The sequence below is a fragment of the Podarcis tiliguerta genome (genome assembly GCF_965153285.1).
Source record: "Podarcis tiliguerta genome assembly, chromosome: 9".
NCBI lineage: Eukaryota > Metazoa > Chordata > Lepidosauria > Squamata > Lacertidae > Podarcis > Podarcis tiliguerta.
In genome coordinates this window covers 24,625,251-24,642,223 of record NC_139542.1, presented here as the reverse complement: position 1 = coordinate 24,642,223, position 16,973 = coordinate 24,625,251, and the positions used below count along the sequence as shown (strand labels likewise).

The 16,973-nt window shown below is 47.3% G+C and overlaps 1 protein-coding gene across 4 annotated transcripts in view; it reads left to right on the top strand.

Annotated features, from left to right (window-relative positions):
• Positions 1–1,324: 1,324 nt before the first annotated feature.
• Positions 1,325–16,973, top strand: part of PITX2 (paired like homeodomain 2) — a 34,105-nt gene continuing 18,456 nt past the window's right edge. The window contains exons 1-3 of one of the 4 annotated variants that reach the window (XM_083398047.1): positions 1,325–1,772; positions 7,121–7,176; positions 8,063–8,200. In XM_083398047.1, coding sequence (XP_083254173.1) covers positions 7,131–7,176; positions 8,063–8,200 — 184 coding nt within the window. In that variant the 5' untranslated portion in view covers positions 1,325–1,772; positions 7,121–7,130. The remainder of the gene's footprint in view (positions 1,773–7,120; positions 7,177–8,062; positions 8,201–16,973) is intronic. The other 3 variants (XM_083398050.1, XM_083398048.1, XM_083398049.1) reach the window with 3 other exon arrangements.

The following is a 16,973-nucleotide window of genomic DNA, read 5'->3' as shown; positions in this document are numbered from 1 at the left end:
AGCTCAAAAAGGCTTACTCCCGAGTTGTGAGTAGGCCACAGATCCACTCCTGCAAACGCGACTCCAAACGCTGCTGAGCTTTGAAGCATCGCATCTTCCGCCTTCCACTCCTCTCTCTCTCTCTCTTTCCTCCCCACCCCACCCCCAAACGTAACCTCGTCATTTTAAAAAATGAGTTATCAGTGACCCCACGTGAACTTGATGGGTGCCCATACAGCAAAGGAAATTCTACACTTAAATGCGCATCTGGGGCTTGTACGTCGCAATCCATTCCTTTAAAAGTGGCCAGAGACTCTTCTCTTTCCCCTCCCTCAACTTTACCAGCTGCAAACTGTAACGTGGACATGTTTTTTTTCTTCCCCTTCCCGCTCCCTCTTTTTAGCTAGAAATGACTTTGAACTCTTGCGAGCGTCCTCGGCGGAGTGACCCGGCCTCTCTTCGCGCTGGCTCGCAGCCCCACGCAGCCGTGCATTTCCTTCCCACTTTGCTTGCGCCGCTTCCTTTCCCTTTCGGGTCTTGATCTTTACCTTCTCCTTGGCCTCTTTTGTTCCTTTCACTACCAACTTTCCCTCTGGGGATCCACACACACTCTCTTTCCCTTTCGCCTCCCTACGGCTCGGTCTCCTTTCGCCTCCTTGTCAAAGAAATCCTGGCCACTTGTGCGTAACAGGGCAACGTGTTTGGGCGGTGGGGGGACATAAACCTTTCAAGATCTTTACATCGCTGCCCTGAAACCTTCCTGGAAAGCGCCTCTCCCACTTTCATGCACCCCCCGCGCTCCTAACGCAGCTCCTTCGCCTTTCTGCTTTCCCTTTGTGGCGGGCTGTCGGGGGGGGGGGTTGGCTTTGTCACGTCCATATTCCTGGGACCGTCGGTTTCGCCCTCGATCCAGAAATCTCATCTCCTTTTGTTTCTTAGGCCATCCACCACCTCGATTCCACCTAGCGCTCTTTCAGTGTCTACCTGGATTTCGGGGAATGTAGGCTAGGATCGGGGCCTTTCCTTGCACAGGGCACTTCCACGATGCTTACTCTCTCAAGGCAGCGCGCAGAGCATCGCCGCCTCGGTCTACTGATGGTTTGACTCTCTGCTCTCCGCCCAGCCTAGCTCAGGTCGATCCGTCTGTCCATCTACCCATCCTCCTCCTCCTCCTCCTTCTCTCTCTCTCTCTCTCTCTCAGGTCTTCTCCCAACTGCGCCCCCTGCACTTCGCTCCCCCCCCCCCGCCCCGTCGTCTCTCTGCTCTGCAGCGGAGTTGAGTTTGGTGGAATCTCTGCTGACGTCACGCGGCTCCCTGGCCAGGCAGAGCGAGGCGAGAGGAGCCCGAGGAGAGGCGAAGAAAGGCAGAGAGACACAGGCAGCGTGTCCGCCCCGGGAAAGCACAGCGGTCCCGCAGCGAAGCCGCCAGGAGCCAGCCTGCTTGCCAGCCTGCCTGCCGTCGAGCCGCGGCCAAGAGCTCCCTCCCGCCGTGGCCCCCTCGACGGAACGCCGCGCGCCTGCCGGCCAGCCTTCCTTTCTCCTTGGGGATCCTTGCCTTGCTCCGGCTTCCTCGCCGTCCCAGGCTGGCCGTAGTGGTGCTGCTGCTGCTGCGCTTGCTGGAGGAGGCGGAGGAGGCGTCTGTGGGCGACTCGAGTCGTCCACCAACTCTCATCTCAAGCCTGGGATTTGCTAAAAGCTTCGGCCGAGAAGACGACGACGAAAAAGGCGGCGGCGATCAGGGAGGGCGAAGGGGGGAAAAACAGAGAGAGCGACGCACGCTTGCAAAGGGAGCCGGTAAGCAGAGCCAGGGAGGCCCGTCGCTGCCTTTGGCCCGGCGGTGTGAGATAATGTGAATCGGCCAATTGGTTCCACTTCGCCAGACTCGCCCCGAAGGGTGATTTGTGGCGTTTGGGGGGCGAGCGGAGGGGGCCGTCTGGGCTGGCCGCAGACCTTGGGGTGTGTTTGTGTGTTTGCAGTTATAAATGCGGTGTGTGGGCTGGGGGGCTTTGGGGAGGGTTGGCTGTGGGCTTGCCAAAAGCAGTGCCCCCCACCCCACCCCTTTTCGCGCGCTCGCAGTTTAAACCAAGGACTCCAGCTTAAACCAGACGCCTTAAGGGACCGGCCTCCTCCCCCGAGGGGGATGTTGAAAGAAAAGAGGAGTCGAGGCGAAGGACCTGCTGCAGGCCTTTCTGATCTGGGGCCGTTTGCAGACCCAATTGGCTACCTTTCCTTTCGCGAGCCGTCGGTTTGGAAGGGCTGGGCTCTCGCTAGGCTTGGAAGAGTCAGCCAACGCTGATCGCCAAGGAAAGACAATAAATTACCCTTGTCTTCTAATTGGCGTAACAACAGTAAACATAATAGTCATCTCCATCAGTACCACTATGATGAGGGGTGCTGCAGCTACTCCCACGACTATTTGCACCAGAAAGCTACTAACACGCTACCAGTTAAGTATAGCAGCTGCAGGTTACTAGTTAGAATATTGTATATTAGGATTTAACACAAACACACACCGAGCTATCTCCAAAGGTTCGTGGCCAGTTTCACTCACTACGCCTAAAGGTTAATTCGCTGCTTCTTCAAATGCAAAATGAATCATTTTTCTTTACACCCACACACCCTCCCTATTCCCCCCCCTTTCTTTTAAAAAGGCATCAGAAAAAGAAGTTTAATAAATTAACAAAGGGGTTGCACTGGAAAGAAGAAAGTGCTGCTTTCCTAGGAAATTTGTCTAGTTTTGCAAAAGTTTCTTCTCAGCGAGCGCCTAAGTAAACGGTATTCCTCTGGAGGGAAACGTCATGTATATTGTAGTTTTTCTCTCTCTGTCTGTCTGTCTCGCATTTAAGGTTTGCAGATCCTTAAAGTAACGGAAATAAATACATGCGATGCCTTGTGCGTATGTCGCTTGTATATTTTTGTTCTCCTTTTGGTCCGGGCCTTGTTTCAGTTACAAAATAAGGCCCGATTTAGCATTTTTTTAAAAAAAAAATAGTTTAAACTGACTTATATGTGTACAAAATCGGTTAGGGTTCTGCTGCTGCCTGCAGTCAGCCACCAATTCAATTTCCTCACTTCCTAGAAAGACAGAAAAGAAGCCCCTCCAAATCCGGGTTACTAATCTGCCATCAATAATATTTTATTTTTCTCTCGGTAATTATCATTTAATTGTATGCCTCGCTGCATGTTCATGATAAAAATATTTGAGAACAGCTTAAAGACGCGAATTTGTGTGTGGGGGAGGGTATCTTTCTTATTATTTAATTGAGATTCGCGTTGCTTACTTGTAAAATAGTTAACAGCGTCTTAAATGGTGCAAATTTTGCTACACGCCTAAACTAGTATTTTAAATCATAATAATACAAGAAAATTAAATAAGGGACGAGGAAAAGTGGGTTAAAGATCGGAATTGCAAATGAATAAGAATCTAGTTTTCGTTCTGATCACCGTATTACCCTCCCCCAAATAATTTTGTAATAAGCCGCATTCATTTAATCAATGGGATTCCTTCCACGTAAATCAGTTTAGCATAGGAAGCTAATATTAGTAATATGGCGGAAAGCTTGTGGAGTTACTCGTGAAAAGTTCCTACAGATCCCATGTAATCGGCCTGAATTACTCACCTCCCCCCGTTTTTGTGATGTAGATATATGGCGAAACAAATAGTTATGTAGTTATGGATATAATTAGGACCTGGGTCTTTCAGAATCGATTTAGCGTGGCAATTTATTTACAGCGCAAAAATTGTGCCCCCCACCTACGCAACACACACTGCGATCCTGACAATCGGTGGTGACTCCCCCCCCCCCTATAAATGTGCTTAGGTTTGTGCTGCAAAACTGTTTATTTCTTAAGAGCCCTGGAAACCCTGTAATAAAATAAATATTAATATACATATGAATGGCAGAAGGATTTTTTAAAAAGTGTGGATAATTATAACTGTTGACATTCCAGGTGGTTATATGTCTGTCTTTGCAGGATATAATCTTGTCCAGATTTTGGAAGAAGGTTGGAGGGGGGGGAGGAGACTTAAAAACACAGAAAAATAAATTGCGCGTCTCAGGTGGTTAGATAAATTAGCCATCAAGGTAGGCGTTGAAACAGGGCGACCAAATTTGTCATGCGAGGCTTGTCTTGACAGAACCGGTTTAAGGATCATCAGAGAGGAATTAGGGGGTTTTCTTAATTGCCTTCCTTAACAATTTCACCACAGCTCACATACTAGGCCTCTTTATTGGAAAGGGCGTTTCATACACTCAGCGAGCCATCCTCTTTCGGCTCCCTGGAGCTGGGAATATAAATGGCTCGGCCCTATTAGAATTCTGAGAGTTGTTTCAGGAAATAAACATTCACTGACCTTTCGGGTGCCCCGATCCTCTGCATATTTACCTGGAATGATGTCTCATTTATTTCAGTGGGACCCACTTGGGTATTAAGCTCTGGATCTGGCCGTTAGTTGAAAAGAAGGCCCATCGGCTTCGAAATAAGGCTGCGATCCTAAATCCACGTGCAGCCTGATCCTGAGCGCCTGGTCAGAAGTAAGTCCCAGGGAAGTGAGTGAGACTTCTCCCTTAAGTAAGAACCCACGGATTGCACCCTTCAATTGGAGGGGGGGGGAATAAGTTGCATTGCAACGGGAAGCGTTTGCAAATAAACGCGCTCAGGATATGGGTGATGTTATTAGGATATTCGATTATGGATCGTATTCGGAATCTTAAAAAAAAAAAAAAATGCTGTCGATGGCGGTTTCCCCCTCTAAAATCTTAACCCGCTTCTTCATATTTATTTATCCGATCCAGATTTCTAAAGGAGGATAAGCACAGGCTAATAGAGGAGCACCATTGAAATGGGGGAGGGGGGTTTCAAAGGGGGAAATTACCCAAACGATGATGACATGCAAATTTTTCACCCAAATTATCATAAGTAAACATCTGAAGCCTGGACTAATAAAATCCCATCTGTGTTACTTCATATCGAGTTAGTAGAGAGCGCTGATAATGATTTTTGTAATATCTCCCGAACAGACATCTCAATCAGGCACTAATCCTGAGATTTTCCCCACCTTTAAAGAAGGGGGGGGGGACCCTCAGAATTACTAAAACCCGCAGCTTCCAAATGTGGCACCCCAGAGCTCTTCCGAAGGAGGCCTCCTGAGGGTGCCCTCCGTGTAAACCAAGCGGGGTGGGAACCCTGGCTAGGCGGTGGTCTGCGTTGGGGGACCCTCTTTTCCTCTCGCTCGGCGGGTCATCAGCCAATTCCCCTGAAGGTGTTTAGAACGGTCTTCGAAATCCCTTCTACAAGAATAGGACCGGGAGGTTCTGTATACCTACCTGGGTGAAGGAGTCAGCGAGCTTATCCTTGTCAATTTCTCCGTGGCTACAGAGAGCCAAACCTCACGACGGTTTGCACAAGCTCAGTCTCTGATCGGGGTGAACTCAGCCCTCATTTTAAGGGAATCTCCTTCTTAAATTCGGGGGCACCAAAATTTCCGCAGAATGAAAGTCCCTGGACTGCCCGGCACAGTCATTCACGAGAATGTCTTCTTTCTTTTTGATTTTGTGTATTTTTCTCTCACTGGGGGGCAGGAGGTAAATATGCACACACACACACCCCCAATGTCCCTGAAAATAAACCCGGCCACTTTGCATCCCGGCTATTTTTCTAGATTAGTTCTAGAGTGAGAGCGACGGATATCCAAATTCCTTCTCCTCCTTTACTTAAATGGTGGCAACTTTTTAAAAGTCGGACAAAAGACCGCGCAGGCTTTAATTTTCAATTCAGGGAAGCAGCTGGTTGCATTATTTGAATGGGTTTAGGCACGCCTAGCTCAGCATAGGATCGGGCTGCGCCTCATTAATTAGCTGCCACCCCGATCCTAACCCTGCATTTACTGGGTATTAAGTCGCGGGAAGTTTAGTACGACTTGCTCCCAGGTAAGTGCGCAACCTTATGCGCCCGATCCTCCTGTTTTCTCCTCGATGTGTAGGAAGTGTCTGGGATCGGAGCACCGGAAGTGCATCCTATTGAGTTTCACTCGGGCCTACTTTTGCAACAAAGAATTAAAGGGTCAGGATTCTACATCACCAGGGTAGGCCAGTCCCATTGACAGCAGCACGTCGCTTCAAATTTGGCTAGTGACGGTCCCCCTGGTAGGTTAGTGAAACTGAACGAAGCTTTTTATAGAGGAAAAGGGGTAAATTCCATTCAAAGACATTTTTATTAGACAAGCTGCGCAAAGATATTTTCTCTCTCTGTCTTCCCAGCAAGGCACAGAGTGGGTAGCGCCTGACTACAGCCACAGGTTTGTTTTTTTTACAAACCTAAGGGAAGTCCAATCCCAACACCCCCTCCTCACAATAATAATTCTTTCAAGTGTTTCTGAATTGAGACGATAATGTCAAGTGAGAAATATCCCTAGAGGCGATGGGCATTACTCAGATTCCACGCGTCAAATGATGCACATTAATTTACATTAGTTTTGCATTGGTGAGGATGCGGATAATTGTGTATTATTATTACTACTACTACTATTTTCTGCCTTATATGTTCCATAGTGGGTCTTTAAACACCAAAACTGAGACACAAGGAAGAGGGAAGTTGAATGGCCAGGTACCACATTAATTTTCTCCAAAACCAAAAAGCCCGAACCGCACTACTCAGTCAAGCCGACTCTCTTTGAGTTCCAGGAGATGTAGTTCAATCGATTTTAAGCAAACAAACAAACCTCGATTTTCCTGGACTTGGAGCCGGGACTAAAAAAAAATCGCGTAGGGATCTCCGCCCTCCCCTTCCTCTTGCGTTTAAATGCCCAAAGAGGAAAGAAACCAGCAACACAAGCCTAACCATACTCTCCTCTCCGCCCACGAAGTTAAGTCCCACCGAATGTGTTTAGGATTGCAGGCACCTCCCTCCAACCAAACATCTGCCGCCCCCCACTTTTCACCTCCTTTCTTCTCCAGACCGGGGGAAAAAAAACCGATGGTAAACTAGGCAACTGTTACGTGTTTTGTTTTGTTTTTCTTTCCTTTGCTTAAGACATCTTTTAAGAGGCGCTCGGCGTCCTCCGTTCGCCCAGCCGAGCTGTCAGGTTGGTGGCTTCATTCTGTGTCTCTTCTTAACGCCCATATGCATCTAATGTTTTGCAGATAACGGGTTATGGAGTCCAACTGTCGTAAACTTGTATCGGCTTGCGTTCAGTTAGGTAAGAGAGATATTTCCCATCGATTTACACTTCGCAAGAATGATGTCGACGTGCGGTGTGCATTTGTTTTGATTTGTGGGTGGGTTGTGTGTTTTTTTAAGTCTGTTAAAGCACCTGGGTGATGGGCGCGCGGGTGTATGCATAATATCTACCGAAGGATGTCCTGGCAAAGAGCGACCACCCCCAGTGGCCACTTCCATCCCCATCCCATTTGCAGCCCGATCCCTAATCCAGTTGAGGGGGTGTCCTGTGGCCTTCTGGCTGTTTGCTGGAGCCCAGCTCCCATCAGCCAAAGGCCAGGGGAGATAAAAGTTAACCGATTTCCGAAGAGCCAAAGGTTGCGCAATTTATTTATTTATTTCTATCACAGTATTGCAATGCTTCTGTGTTGAGAGTAGGAATCGAGGGGTGAAGATTCGCTGAAGGGATCGGGACTAGCCTGGCTTTCAGTCTTCGAACTCCGGCTTAGCTGGACTGTGGTTCCAGCGCCTTTCAGTTTCCTATCCTGGCACCTCGATTCGAGGCGTTCTGCTAGATCCAGTGTTTTGATCTCTGCTGCAGAGCTCTGTGTAAAGTCCAGGGTGCCCATTGGCCTGGCTAAGGCAGGCTGCTGGGGTGGCTGCTCCGGGTCCAAAGCAGAGAAAGCGGAGGAGCGGGGAGTCCCAGGGTTGGGTTGGGGGGTATGAGACGGGACGGCCCTTTCCACAAATGTGTCCTAAGCGTGCTTGCTTTCCAGAAGCACTTTCCCTAATTCGCTGTCTCTCTTTCTTTGTCCCCCTTCCGTCGCTCTCTGCCCGCCTGCCTGCCTGGCCTTTCCTTCTCCCGATCCACGACCCTCTTTTTCTTTTTCTTTCTCTTTCTTTTTCTCCCTCTCCCTCTCTCTCAGGGGTACAACCTTCTGCTGTTGAATGTCTTTTCTCCAAAGACTCTGATATTAAAAAAGGAGAATTCAATGATTCTCCAGAGAGCAGGAAGGAAGCTTCTAGCAGCAAACTGTTCGGAAGGCAACACCCCAGCGCCAATGGTGAGTCTGCCCACCCCTTTCTGGTCAGCCTCGCACTTGAATCTAGCCTCCCCTATCCCCCCCCCCCATTCCATATTCCCATCGGTGTCTCCTAGGAAAGGCTGATAGGTGCGATCTTGTATCACTGCGCCCAGTCGAACGAGATTCAAGTTGCAACCACAATGTATAGCGTATTGTGTGTGGGCCAGGAAAGCGGTGCGCGGGTGGGGCGGGGCACTTCTATTGCTTCTGCCTTTTAAAGCTTTCTTTAGCAGCTGTTGGATTCTACGCGGCCGCCCTGGTGATGTTTGTGCGCCTCCCTGGCCCAATCTCCCCTCTTTCTGTTTTAATCGCCAGCGCTGCGCCTCGACCTAAAGGAAGTGCAACAGCGCCCTCTGCTGCTCAGGTCCATGGGAACTGCGGGCAGCGCGGTCTGTGTGCGGGGTGTGGGGGGGGAGCGGGTAAATTCTGGACGAAAAGGCTTGTTTGCCAAAGTTAATTTGGTTCGGGATTTTCCGCGTGAAGGGTGTAACAATTGTACTGAGCTTGTCTCTGTGGTCCCGAGGTGTTCTCGGTAAGCAGCAATCCTCTCCCGAAGCAGGGGGCGATTCCCCCCACCCCAAACAGCAGCCGCCTCAACCAAACTCCCGTACAAACTCTCACTAAATTCAAGGCTGGGGCGTCTTCGCCTTAGACGTGTGGTGTTTGCCAAAGAGCAACATGGCAACGTCAGAGACCTGGGAAGGGCCGGAGGCATCCGCGAAGGCGCAGTCAGGTACCCTTCGCTTGCTGCCTGACATCATAAGAAAAGCTGGCATGTTCCTTTCCGAAACAGGAATCGAGGCAGCTCAATCCTTCTGAATGTTTATTTGGAGAAAATATATATGGAACAAATCCCATATATATTACTTGGAACATATATATATATATATATGGAACAAATCCCACCTCACTTAAAAGAATGAGCACCCACCCACCCAAAGACCTGGGTGGGTTAAATAAAATACTTTTGCCTGGCACCTTAAAAAAGCCATCAAAGGTTCCAAGCCTACAAATGAGGTGCCACCACTGGAGAGGCCCCATACAAAATGCTTACAAAATAATAGACCTTAGCTCACCACAACTCTCTGGCACAAAGTGAGCTCTGCTTGATTTTACTTGGAGCAGCTTAGAGCGAACGAGTTACACAGTATCTCCCAGGCTAGAAAACAAAGACATTGCGGTGCCATGATTTCTGCCTTATCTGATGCCAACCTAATTTTGCTGGCACAAGATATAGTAATCTAAATTAATATTAGAGAAGAGACTGTGTTAAGAATGTAACTTCTGTGATAAACAGTGGCATGAAGTAACATAGTCTTTCTCTCTCTAACGCACACCCACCCACCACAAATAGCTGAACTGGTCAATTGTTTTCAGCCAACAAACTAATTTCCTAGAGTCCGATTGTATACCAGTTTCTTTTTACATAGAAAACTGAAAGCCTTGTATAATTATAAAAGCTAAAGGGGGGAGAGGTTAGTTTTAAAGTTTCCTCTCATGACGGGTAGGTATATCCCGTCAGAAACACGCATTTTCCCACAATTTAAAATAGAATACAAAACACAATCCTTTATATGTCTACTCAGAAGTAAATCCTATTGACTTCATTGGGGCTTATTCCGAGGTAAGTGGCACAGAGAGGCCGCATTGATTTAAGCTCTGTGTAAAAGATCAAGATATGCTGATACTACCACGCTTATTATACCATACATACCACACCCGGTTCTTATACCAACATTACAAAACCATCGCATTTTCTGCAGTGACGGGTGGGGTGGGAGAGAGCTACTTTAGAGTAAGGATTCGATGCTTTACATCCTACTATTGAAATCAAGATGTTAAAATCGCGGTTTTGATCGTGATTGAAACATAAGACAGAGGCCTTCCTAGTGCACTTTTACTTGGAAGCAGGTCGGTTTTATCTGGTGGTAAAAGACCCATCAATGAGTGAAAAGTCATTTCTTCAACTCAAGTAACAGGTGATTATTATAACGCCTGTCTACCAAGGGAAATGAGAGTCTTAACATTGGAGGTCACTTTTAAGGCTGCACTTGCACTTACCCGAGAGTAACCCCCATTGAGCCCAATTTGGCTTACTTATGAGGAGACATGCGTAGGATCGTGGTGTTGAACGTGCTTTGAGCTACACACTTGCTTGGGAGTGAACCCTATTGAATTCTGTGGGACGTTCTTCTGAGACATCAGACTTAGAGGGTTGTGTCATATATGGTTTCGTAGATCGATCGGAGCCCCACTGAAAAGGAGGACGGGTTCTGTTCTGTTTAATATATTCAGATGCCCAGATGTGCTCCTAAGCACCTGTATTCGTGCCACCTTCAGAACAAAATCTTTGATTGCTGACTAATTAATACAGACTCTGCTAATTGGCCGCATTTACGAACTGAGACGAGGACCTTCCAATTCCACGTAGAAACACCCGCTGAAAGATATCTTCCTGAGCTATTCAGCCAATCTGAAGGAGGAGCATGTAGTCCGCCATAAGTAATTCCGGGATGCTCCATCGAACGCCAGTTGCACGGACATCAAGCAATCCGACTTCTGAGCGAGAGCTTAGATTTGGAACCATTTCCAAATGCTCCGTGACCTTTTCACTCTTCTCGCTGAGAAACAAGTGGCTATTTTTCTAACCGTTCATTAAGAGCCTGGGGTTTTGTATCTACATGTTACATTTCCTGCCCTGCACAATGATCCGTGAGTCTGTTTTTCACCCTCTGAAATCAGAAGGGAAATTGTTATGTAAACATATAAAGACCATTGGTGGTGGGGGGGGGGTTGTTGTTAAAACACACCGACAAGCAAGTTTAGCCTACGAATTCGATTCAACGGCTGCCATCGGATACACGCTTACCTGGAAATAAGTCCCAACTCAATGGCACTTCCGAGTAGACATCCACAGGATTGCACTGTAGGTTGATTAGTTGCAGTGGAAAGAGTGGCACGAAACCGGCTTCAGACAAGATATTTCGGCTGAAGTAAGTTTCGGGCTGTTCTGTCCTTCCTAAGGAATCCATTGGCCTTCACGGTATAATAGTAATGCTATCCATTAGCCTTTGGTACAAGGTGACCACCTTCATAGCGGAAGGGACTGGCCAATGTGCGGAGATGACAGAACTAAACTGAGCAGCCAGACATGGCTAGGCAAAGGGTAGATCAGGCTCAACTGGTAGATCTCTGGGCGACTTGCAGTAGATCCCAAGGATTTCTGAATTAAGGATAACAACAGATTCTGGTGGTGGTGGCTATTGTTTTCAAAATTAGGCTGGTGGGGGTAAGGAAGTTTGGGAAGAAAACCTGGAATGGATTTGTGTGTCTATGGATGGGGACCTCAGTTCTGACACTGAAAACCAAGTCCTTGGCTGAGATGCACCCTGGGTGCCCTGTTCCTTAATCCTTTGTGACCATAGCACCTCTCGTTTTGGTTTGGGAAGAGAGAAAGGAGCTCCCACAAACCTGAAGTGAGAAAGTTTGACGCAAATATTTAGCTTTGATTGCTTTTTTAAATAAGTGAGATTTAAGTGTTTCCTTTTCACCTGCCACACCAGGCATGCTTAAGAGCAGACACGATCCCCAAACGCTCTTTCCCAGAGAAAAGTCCCACTGATTGAGGATTGGAAAGGCTTGGCCAGCGTATTAAATCCTTACTCCAAAGTAAACGATTTTCAGAAGGGTAGCTGTGTTAAAGGGAAAACTAGCCTAGTCTTGTGGCACTTCGAGGATGTCCTCAAATGTATTCATAGATTTTCTAACTCTAGACGCGTTGGGCTTCAACTACAAAAGCGCGGGATCTGCCAGGAAGGTCTCCTGCGCAAGCCCCATTGAAATGAACGGGGGCTCCACCAGTTCAGGATGGCCTGGCTCAACAACTTCTTTTTCTTCTTTGGCATCACTCATGGCCGAGTAAGATTGTCTTCCATGAACATGGAAGTGAGTCCGTAAGTGACTGTGGAAGCCAATTCTGGATCCACACGTCCTTCTACAGTCGGGAAATAGGGGTTTGGGGTTTTTTGGGGGGGGCGGGTTGATAACGGTGAGGGTTTGCCAAACGTGCCTTTCTCTTGGCACGTTTCTCCCTTTCGTTCTGAGTTCCAGCATCTTCAAAGTCCATGACACCTTTGGTAAAAAGACTGTTCTCCAATCGGAGCGCTCACAAGGCCAGCGTTTCCCATTTGTCTGTATTTATGCTACATTTTTTTAGGTTTGCCTTGAGAGAGTCTTTAAACCTCTTTTGTTGGCCGCCAGCATTATGCTTTCCATTTTTAGGTTCGGAATAGAGTAGTTGCTTTGGCAGACGATAATCAGGCATCCGAACAACATGACCAGTCCAACGAAGTTGATGTTGAAGAATCACTGCTTCGACACTAGTGATCTTTGCTTCTTCCAGTACACTGGCATTAGTTCGCCTGTCTTCCCAAGTTGCCTAGTTGCCACGTTGTCTAGTGCAATGGGACTTGGATGTGACTGGTCTTCTTGCCAGGTGGGGTAGTCTCCGTTCATTTCAACCTTGCTTCCCGGCTGATTTTGGAAAGAAGGAATGAGTGGAGATTATCTGGATCGGGTTTTGAGTCCCTCAGTAAAGAGGAGTGAATTGTCAGTCGCCTGGGTGTCTCTTTTCAGTTCGCTTCTTGAAACTTCCTCTGCAAGGTAGTTTTGTTAAAGTCAACACAACCCTAGGCACTGCAGATTAGGGCGTTGAAAATGCGAGTATTTATATTTTAACCCACAAGTCCTCGATGGTTGATGAAAAGCAAGAAGTATTTGGGGGGTAGGTGCTTTAAAAAAAAAAAACAACGAAAATGTTTGCATACACTTCCGGTTAAAAGTTTGTAGCATTTCCCAGGTAACAGTAGCATACCAAGTTCATCTATTGACTTTCCGAAATGAGGGCAACATGGTAGGGTTTTTTGTTTGCTTGTTTTAAAAAGGATGTAGTCATTGTTTAAAACCTATACATATCTACTCAGAAGTCAGTTCCCCTGAGTTCAATAGGATTTACTTCCAGGTAAGTAGGTACAGTATGCCAGCCTGTTCCTGGTTAATTCATGCGTGATAGGCTAATTTAATTCAGTTATTTGTTTACTGAAGTGGGGGTGTTGAATTAGATACATATGCGAAATCCAATTAAACTGAAGTAGATCCGGGTTTCATTTAGTTTAACCCCAACACCTCGGCTGCGATCCTGAAAGTCGGTTCTTGCATAATAATAGATCAGAATGTCATATAAATAATAGCCTCTTTCAGGCGTGTAAGATGCACTTCTGTGTGAACATTCGTGGTAGGGGAAAGCAAGTTCGACTGGCTACAGTGGGTCTATTTTCCGATTAAAGGTGTAGAGGATCTGGGGCCCCTGTGTAGTTTTTTGATCCCATAGGAACAGCCCTGTCTGTCCACATCTCGCTGCAGGAAGACTATGTGGCATTTCCGTCACCCGCTTCCTAGGAAGCAAGCAGCACTTTGCTTAAATATGAGCCCGGCAGAAGCTTCATCAAACCTTTCAGGGCCGTAGTTCAGTGGTAATACTTTTGCCTTGCATGCAGAAGGTCCCAGGTTCAGTCCCCGGCACCTCCAGGTTAGGGCTGGGGATGACCCTTGTCTGAAAGCTTGGAACCTCCCTGTCAGTGAATGTGGACAATGCCGAGCTAAACGGACCGGTGGTCTAAGGTAGCTCTATCCCTAGGGCTAGACAGATCAGCTGGAGGAGGGAGTATAGCAGGGCTGATCCCTGAAAAGCGGCATATAAGTCTCAGAAAAAAACAAATGCATACCTTCAAAGTTTAGCTAAGGCCAAACACTTAGTTAACAGCAGCAGCAACAACAACAACATTAAATGGGGCCGCAGTGTTATTATTTAGGCAAGGATCTGACAGATTAATCGAGTTTTAGACACAGTGATCCACTAAAAATATGCCCTTCTTAATCAATAGACCTCCGTTTTAAAACTTTATAATTATTTTAAATACAAGTATCAGCGCCGTCTTAAGGTAGGCATTGTGTTCCTTGTGAGAGGGACTCTATTCTTCACATGGGTCCATCATTTAAAAAAGCCAAAATCGTTGCTTTTTTAATGTAAAGCCATTGTTTTTTTTCCCGTATGAAGATTCAATGGTTGCATTAGTCGATTAGTTGACTGAAAACATGCGACCAATCGATTAGGATTTGCTTGATAAGTGATACCCGTTGTTCACTAATTTTTAAAGCCAAGCACAGCCAACGTTGTACCCCTTTCCAACGCTTTAGTCCTAATGTACAAATACCTCGGAGTCATTCTCCTGCATGTTCCATTGATTTCAGTGGGGAAAACTTATTCTGTGTTCATTCAGCTCAATGCTGTCTACACTGAAGGGAGCCTGTGGCGCAATGGGTCAGGGTGGGTCTGACTTGTAAACAGAAGGTTGGTGGTTCGAGCCCAATCAGGGACAGGGCAGGATTCCTGTGTTGCAGGGGGTTGGACTCGATGACCCTCCCCCCCCAATCCCTTCCAATTCTACAGTTTTATGGTTCTATGAGTCTCCGGGGCTTCAGACAGGGGACATCGCCAGTCCTACCTGTAGATGTCGGGCATTGTATCTGGGACCTTCTGCAAGACTGAAGGCTCTTCCTTCCACATTCGTGCTGGCACATGCTGAATATTTCTTTCACTGAAATCTGTGTGGGGTCTGCCACCTAACGATATCCATGCCTACTAGGAAGTTAGTCCCACTGAGATCAATGGCGCTGGTTCCAGTTCTTCTAACGAGGACTTAGAAGGGCTAAATTCTGTCTCAAGGGTACCCATTCAAAGGCGGGGAAGGGGGACGACGGGACACTTAGATCAAGAAGACTATCAAATCAATATTGCTATGAAGCTCGGGGCAGGTTTACAATCCAAATACGCCTGACCTGTAGAACCTTTTTCGGATCTAGTGAACAGGAAAGAACTGGAGTCGCGTGTCTAGCCCTTTTCCAGGGAGCAAGTTCCATTCAACTCAGTGGGACCTACTCCTGGGGAAAAAGCGTGTTGGGGATTGCTCTGTCAGCCAAGTCGTTTTCTTGAGGACTCGGAACCCATCGAGTCAACATTTCGTTTATTTCTTAAAATAAATTCGATGTCGCTATTCGTTCCCGGAAGAGTTTCAAAGTGGTTCACATTCCACAACGCAACAAACTCCAGAGTCGTGGGAAAGCACGTCCTCGTTATATGTGAACCCTGCTTCCCACGCAAAGTTGCTTTACAAAGCGGCTTCCAATTAAAAATCCAAAGTGACAGTATAAGTGTGTGAGCGTGTGTGTGTGTGTGTGTGTGAGAGAGAGAGAGAGAGAGAGAGAGAGAGAGAGAGATCAAAAATAAATCTCGTTGAGTCCAGTGGGACTTGATCCCAGGTAAGTGTACACAGGATTGCGGCTGCTCTCTAATGCGTGCGTGCCTAGGAGAGGAGGAGTTGGGGGGGCGGAGTCCTTGCAGCTCCTTGTCCTAGCTCTGTTTTGTTGTTTGTCTACCGGGATGGTCTGGCTGCACTTCTGAACCCCCTCGCTTGGACATCCATCCCACTGAGCCCAGGGGGACTCGCTTCCAAGGCGGCGGATGCGGCTATGTATCTTGTAGTGCAGTTTCAAAAGGACTGGGGAGGTACCGGCAACCATAGCACAACTACGAGCGTCTTCAGGTTGCTCTGAACTGTATACACCGTTTACTCGAATAAAAGACCTCTAAGAAGTTTGCCATAGTTTGCTAGAAGATACTCTCTCATTCATGTCAATGTTACGTCTTTCCTCCAGCAAGCTCTCTAGGTGGCCGACATGGTACTTCCCTTGCCCGTTTTATCCTCACAACAACCCTGTGATGTAGGCCAGGCCAACTGGCTTCTTCACAAGGAATGGGAGAGGAGCAAAATGTATTGGGCTGACTCCACAAAAGTACATAGATTAATGTGATTCATCAAACTGGAGTTTTAAGCCTGAATAGCGGCCGAACTGCTAAGTCTGAACAGGGAATCCGAGTTTAATTATCTGCTACGTTAATACTTCCCCAGTTATGGCACTCTTTGGTATATTAGGTAAATAGGGAAGCGATGCCTATCCAAACTACATCTCCCAGCATCCCTGATTATTGGCCAACCTGGGTGAAGCTGATGGGAATTGGAGTCTAATATCTTGAGGTTCACATGTTCCCGTGTTGGCAGTAGCCAATCAGATGCCTCTCAAAAGCTCAAAATAAAGTTGAGAAGCCATCTCTTGTTGGGTTTTCTCCAACACACCTGTTAATCAGTGATATACTGCGCCTGACCATGGAGTTTCCACCTTACAGGGCTGTTGTGAGGGGGCGGTGAAATCAGATGGCAGAACGAAGCGTTTTTGTACGCATGAAAAGTGCTTGGGATAATACTGCTGATAAGATGACGGTGGTGACGAAAAAGCCCAATTTCTTCTTTTTTCTTTGGAATTTATTTAAGGAACCGTTGTGCAGGGAGGAAAAGCCGTACACCTGACGCTAAGAAGAGTGGAGCGTAAGAGACTAGATTTATTTTACTTTATTTTCGGCTTGAGAGGGATCTTCCGAGAGCAAAACTCCTGGAGGATTTGCAGACGAGGCAGGGAGGGGAAGTCAGGAGGAGAATGGGGGGAAGAGAGGGGCGGGTACTCCTATTTCTAACTCGAAACCTGTCCGCTGTGCTAAATAACACGCAGACTTGCCCACATATCCGTCCCCAGCCGGGAGAGCCTGATCCCATCTCCCCAGGCCAGCTGTTCCGAAATC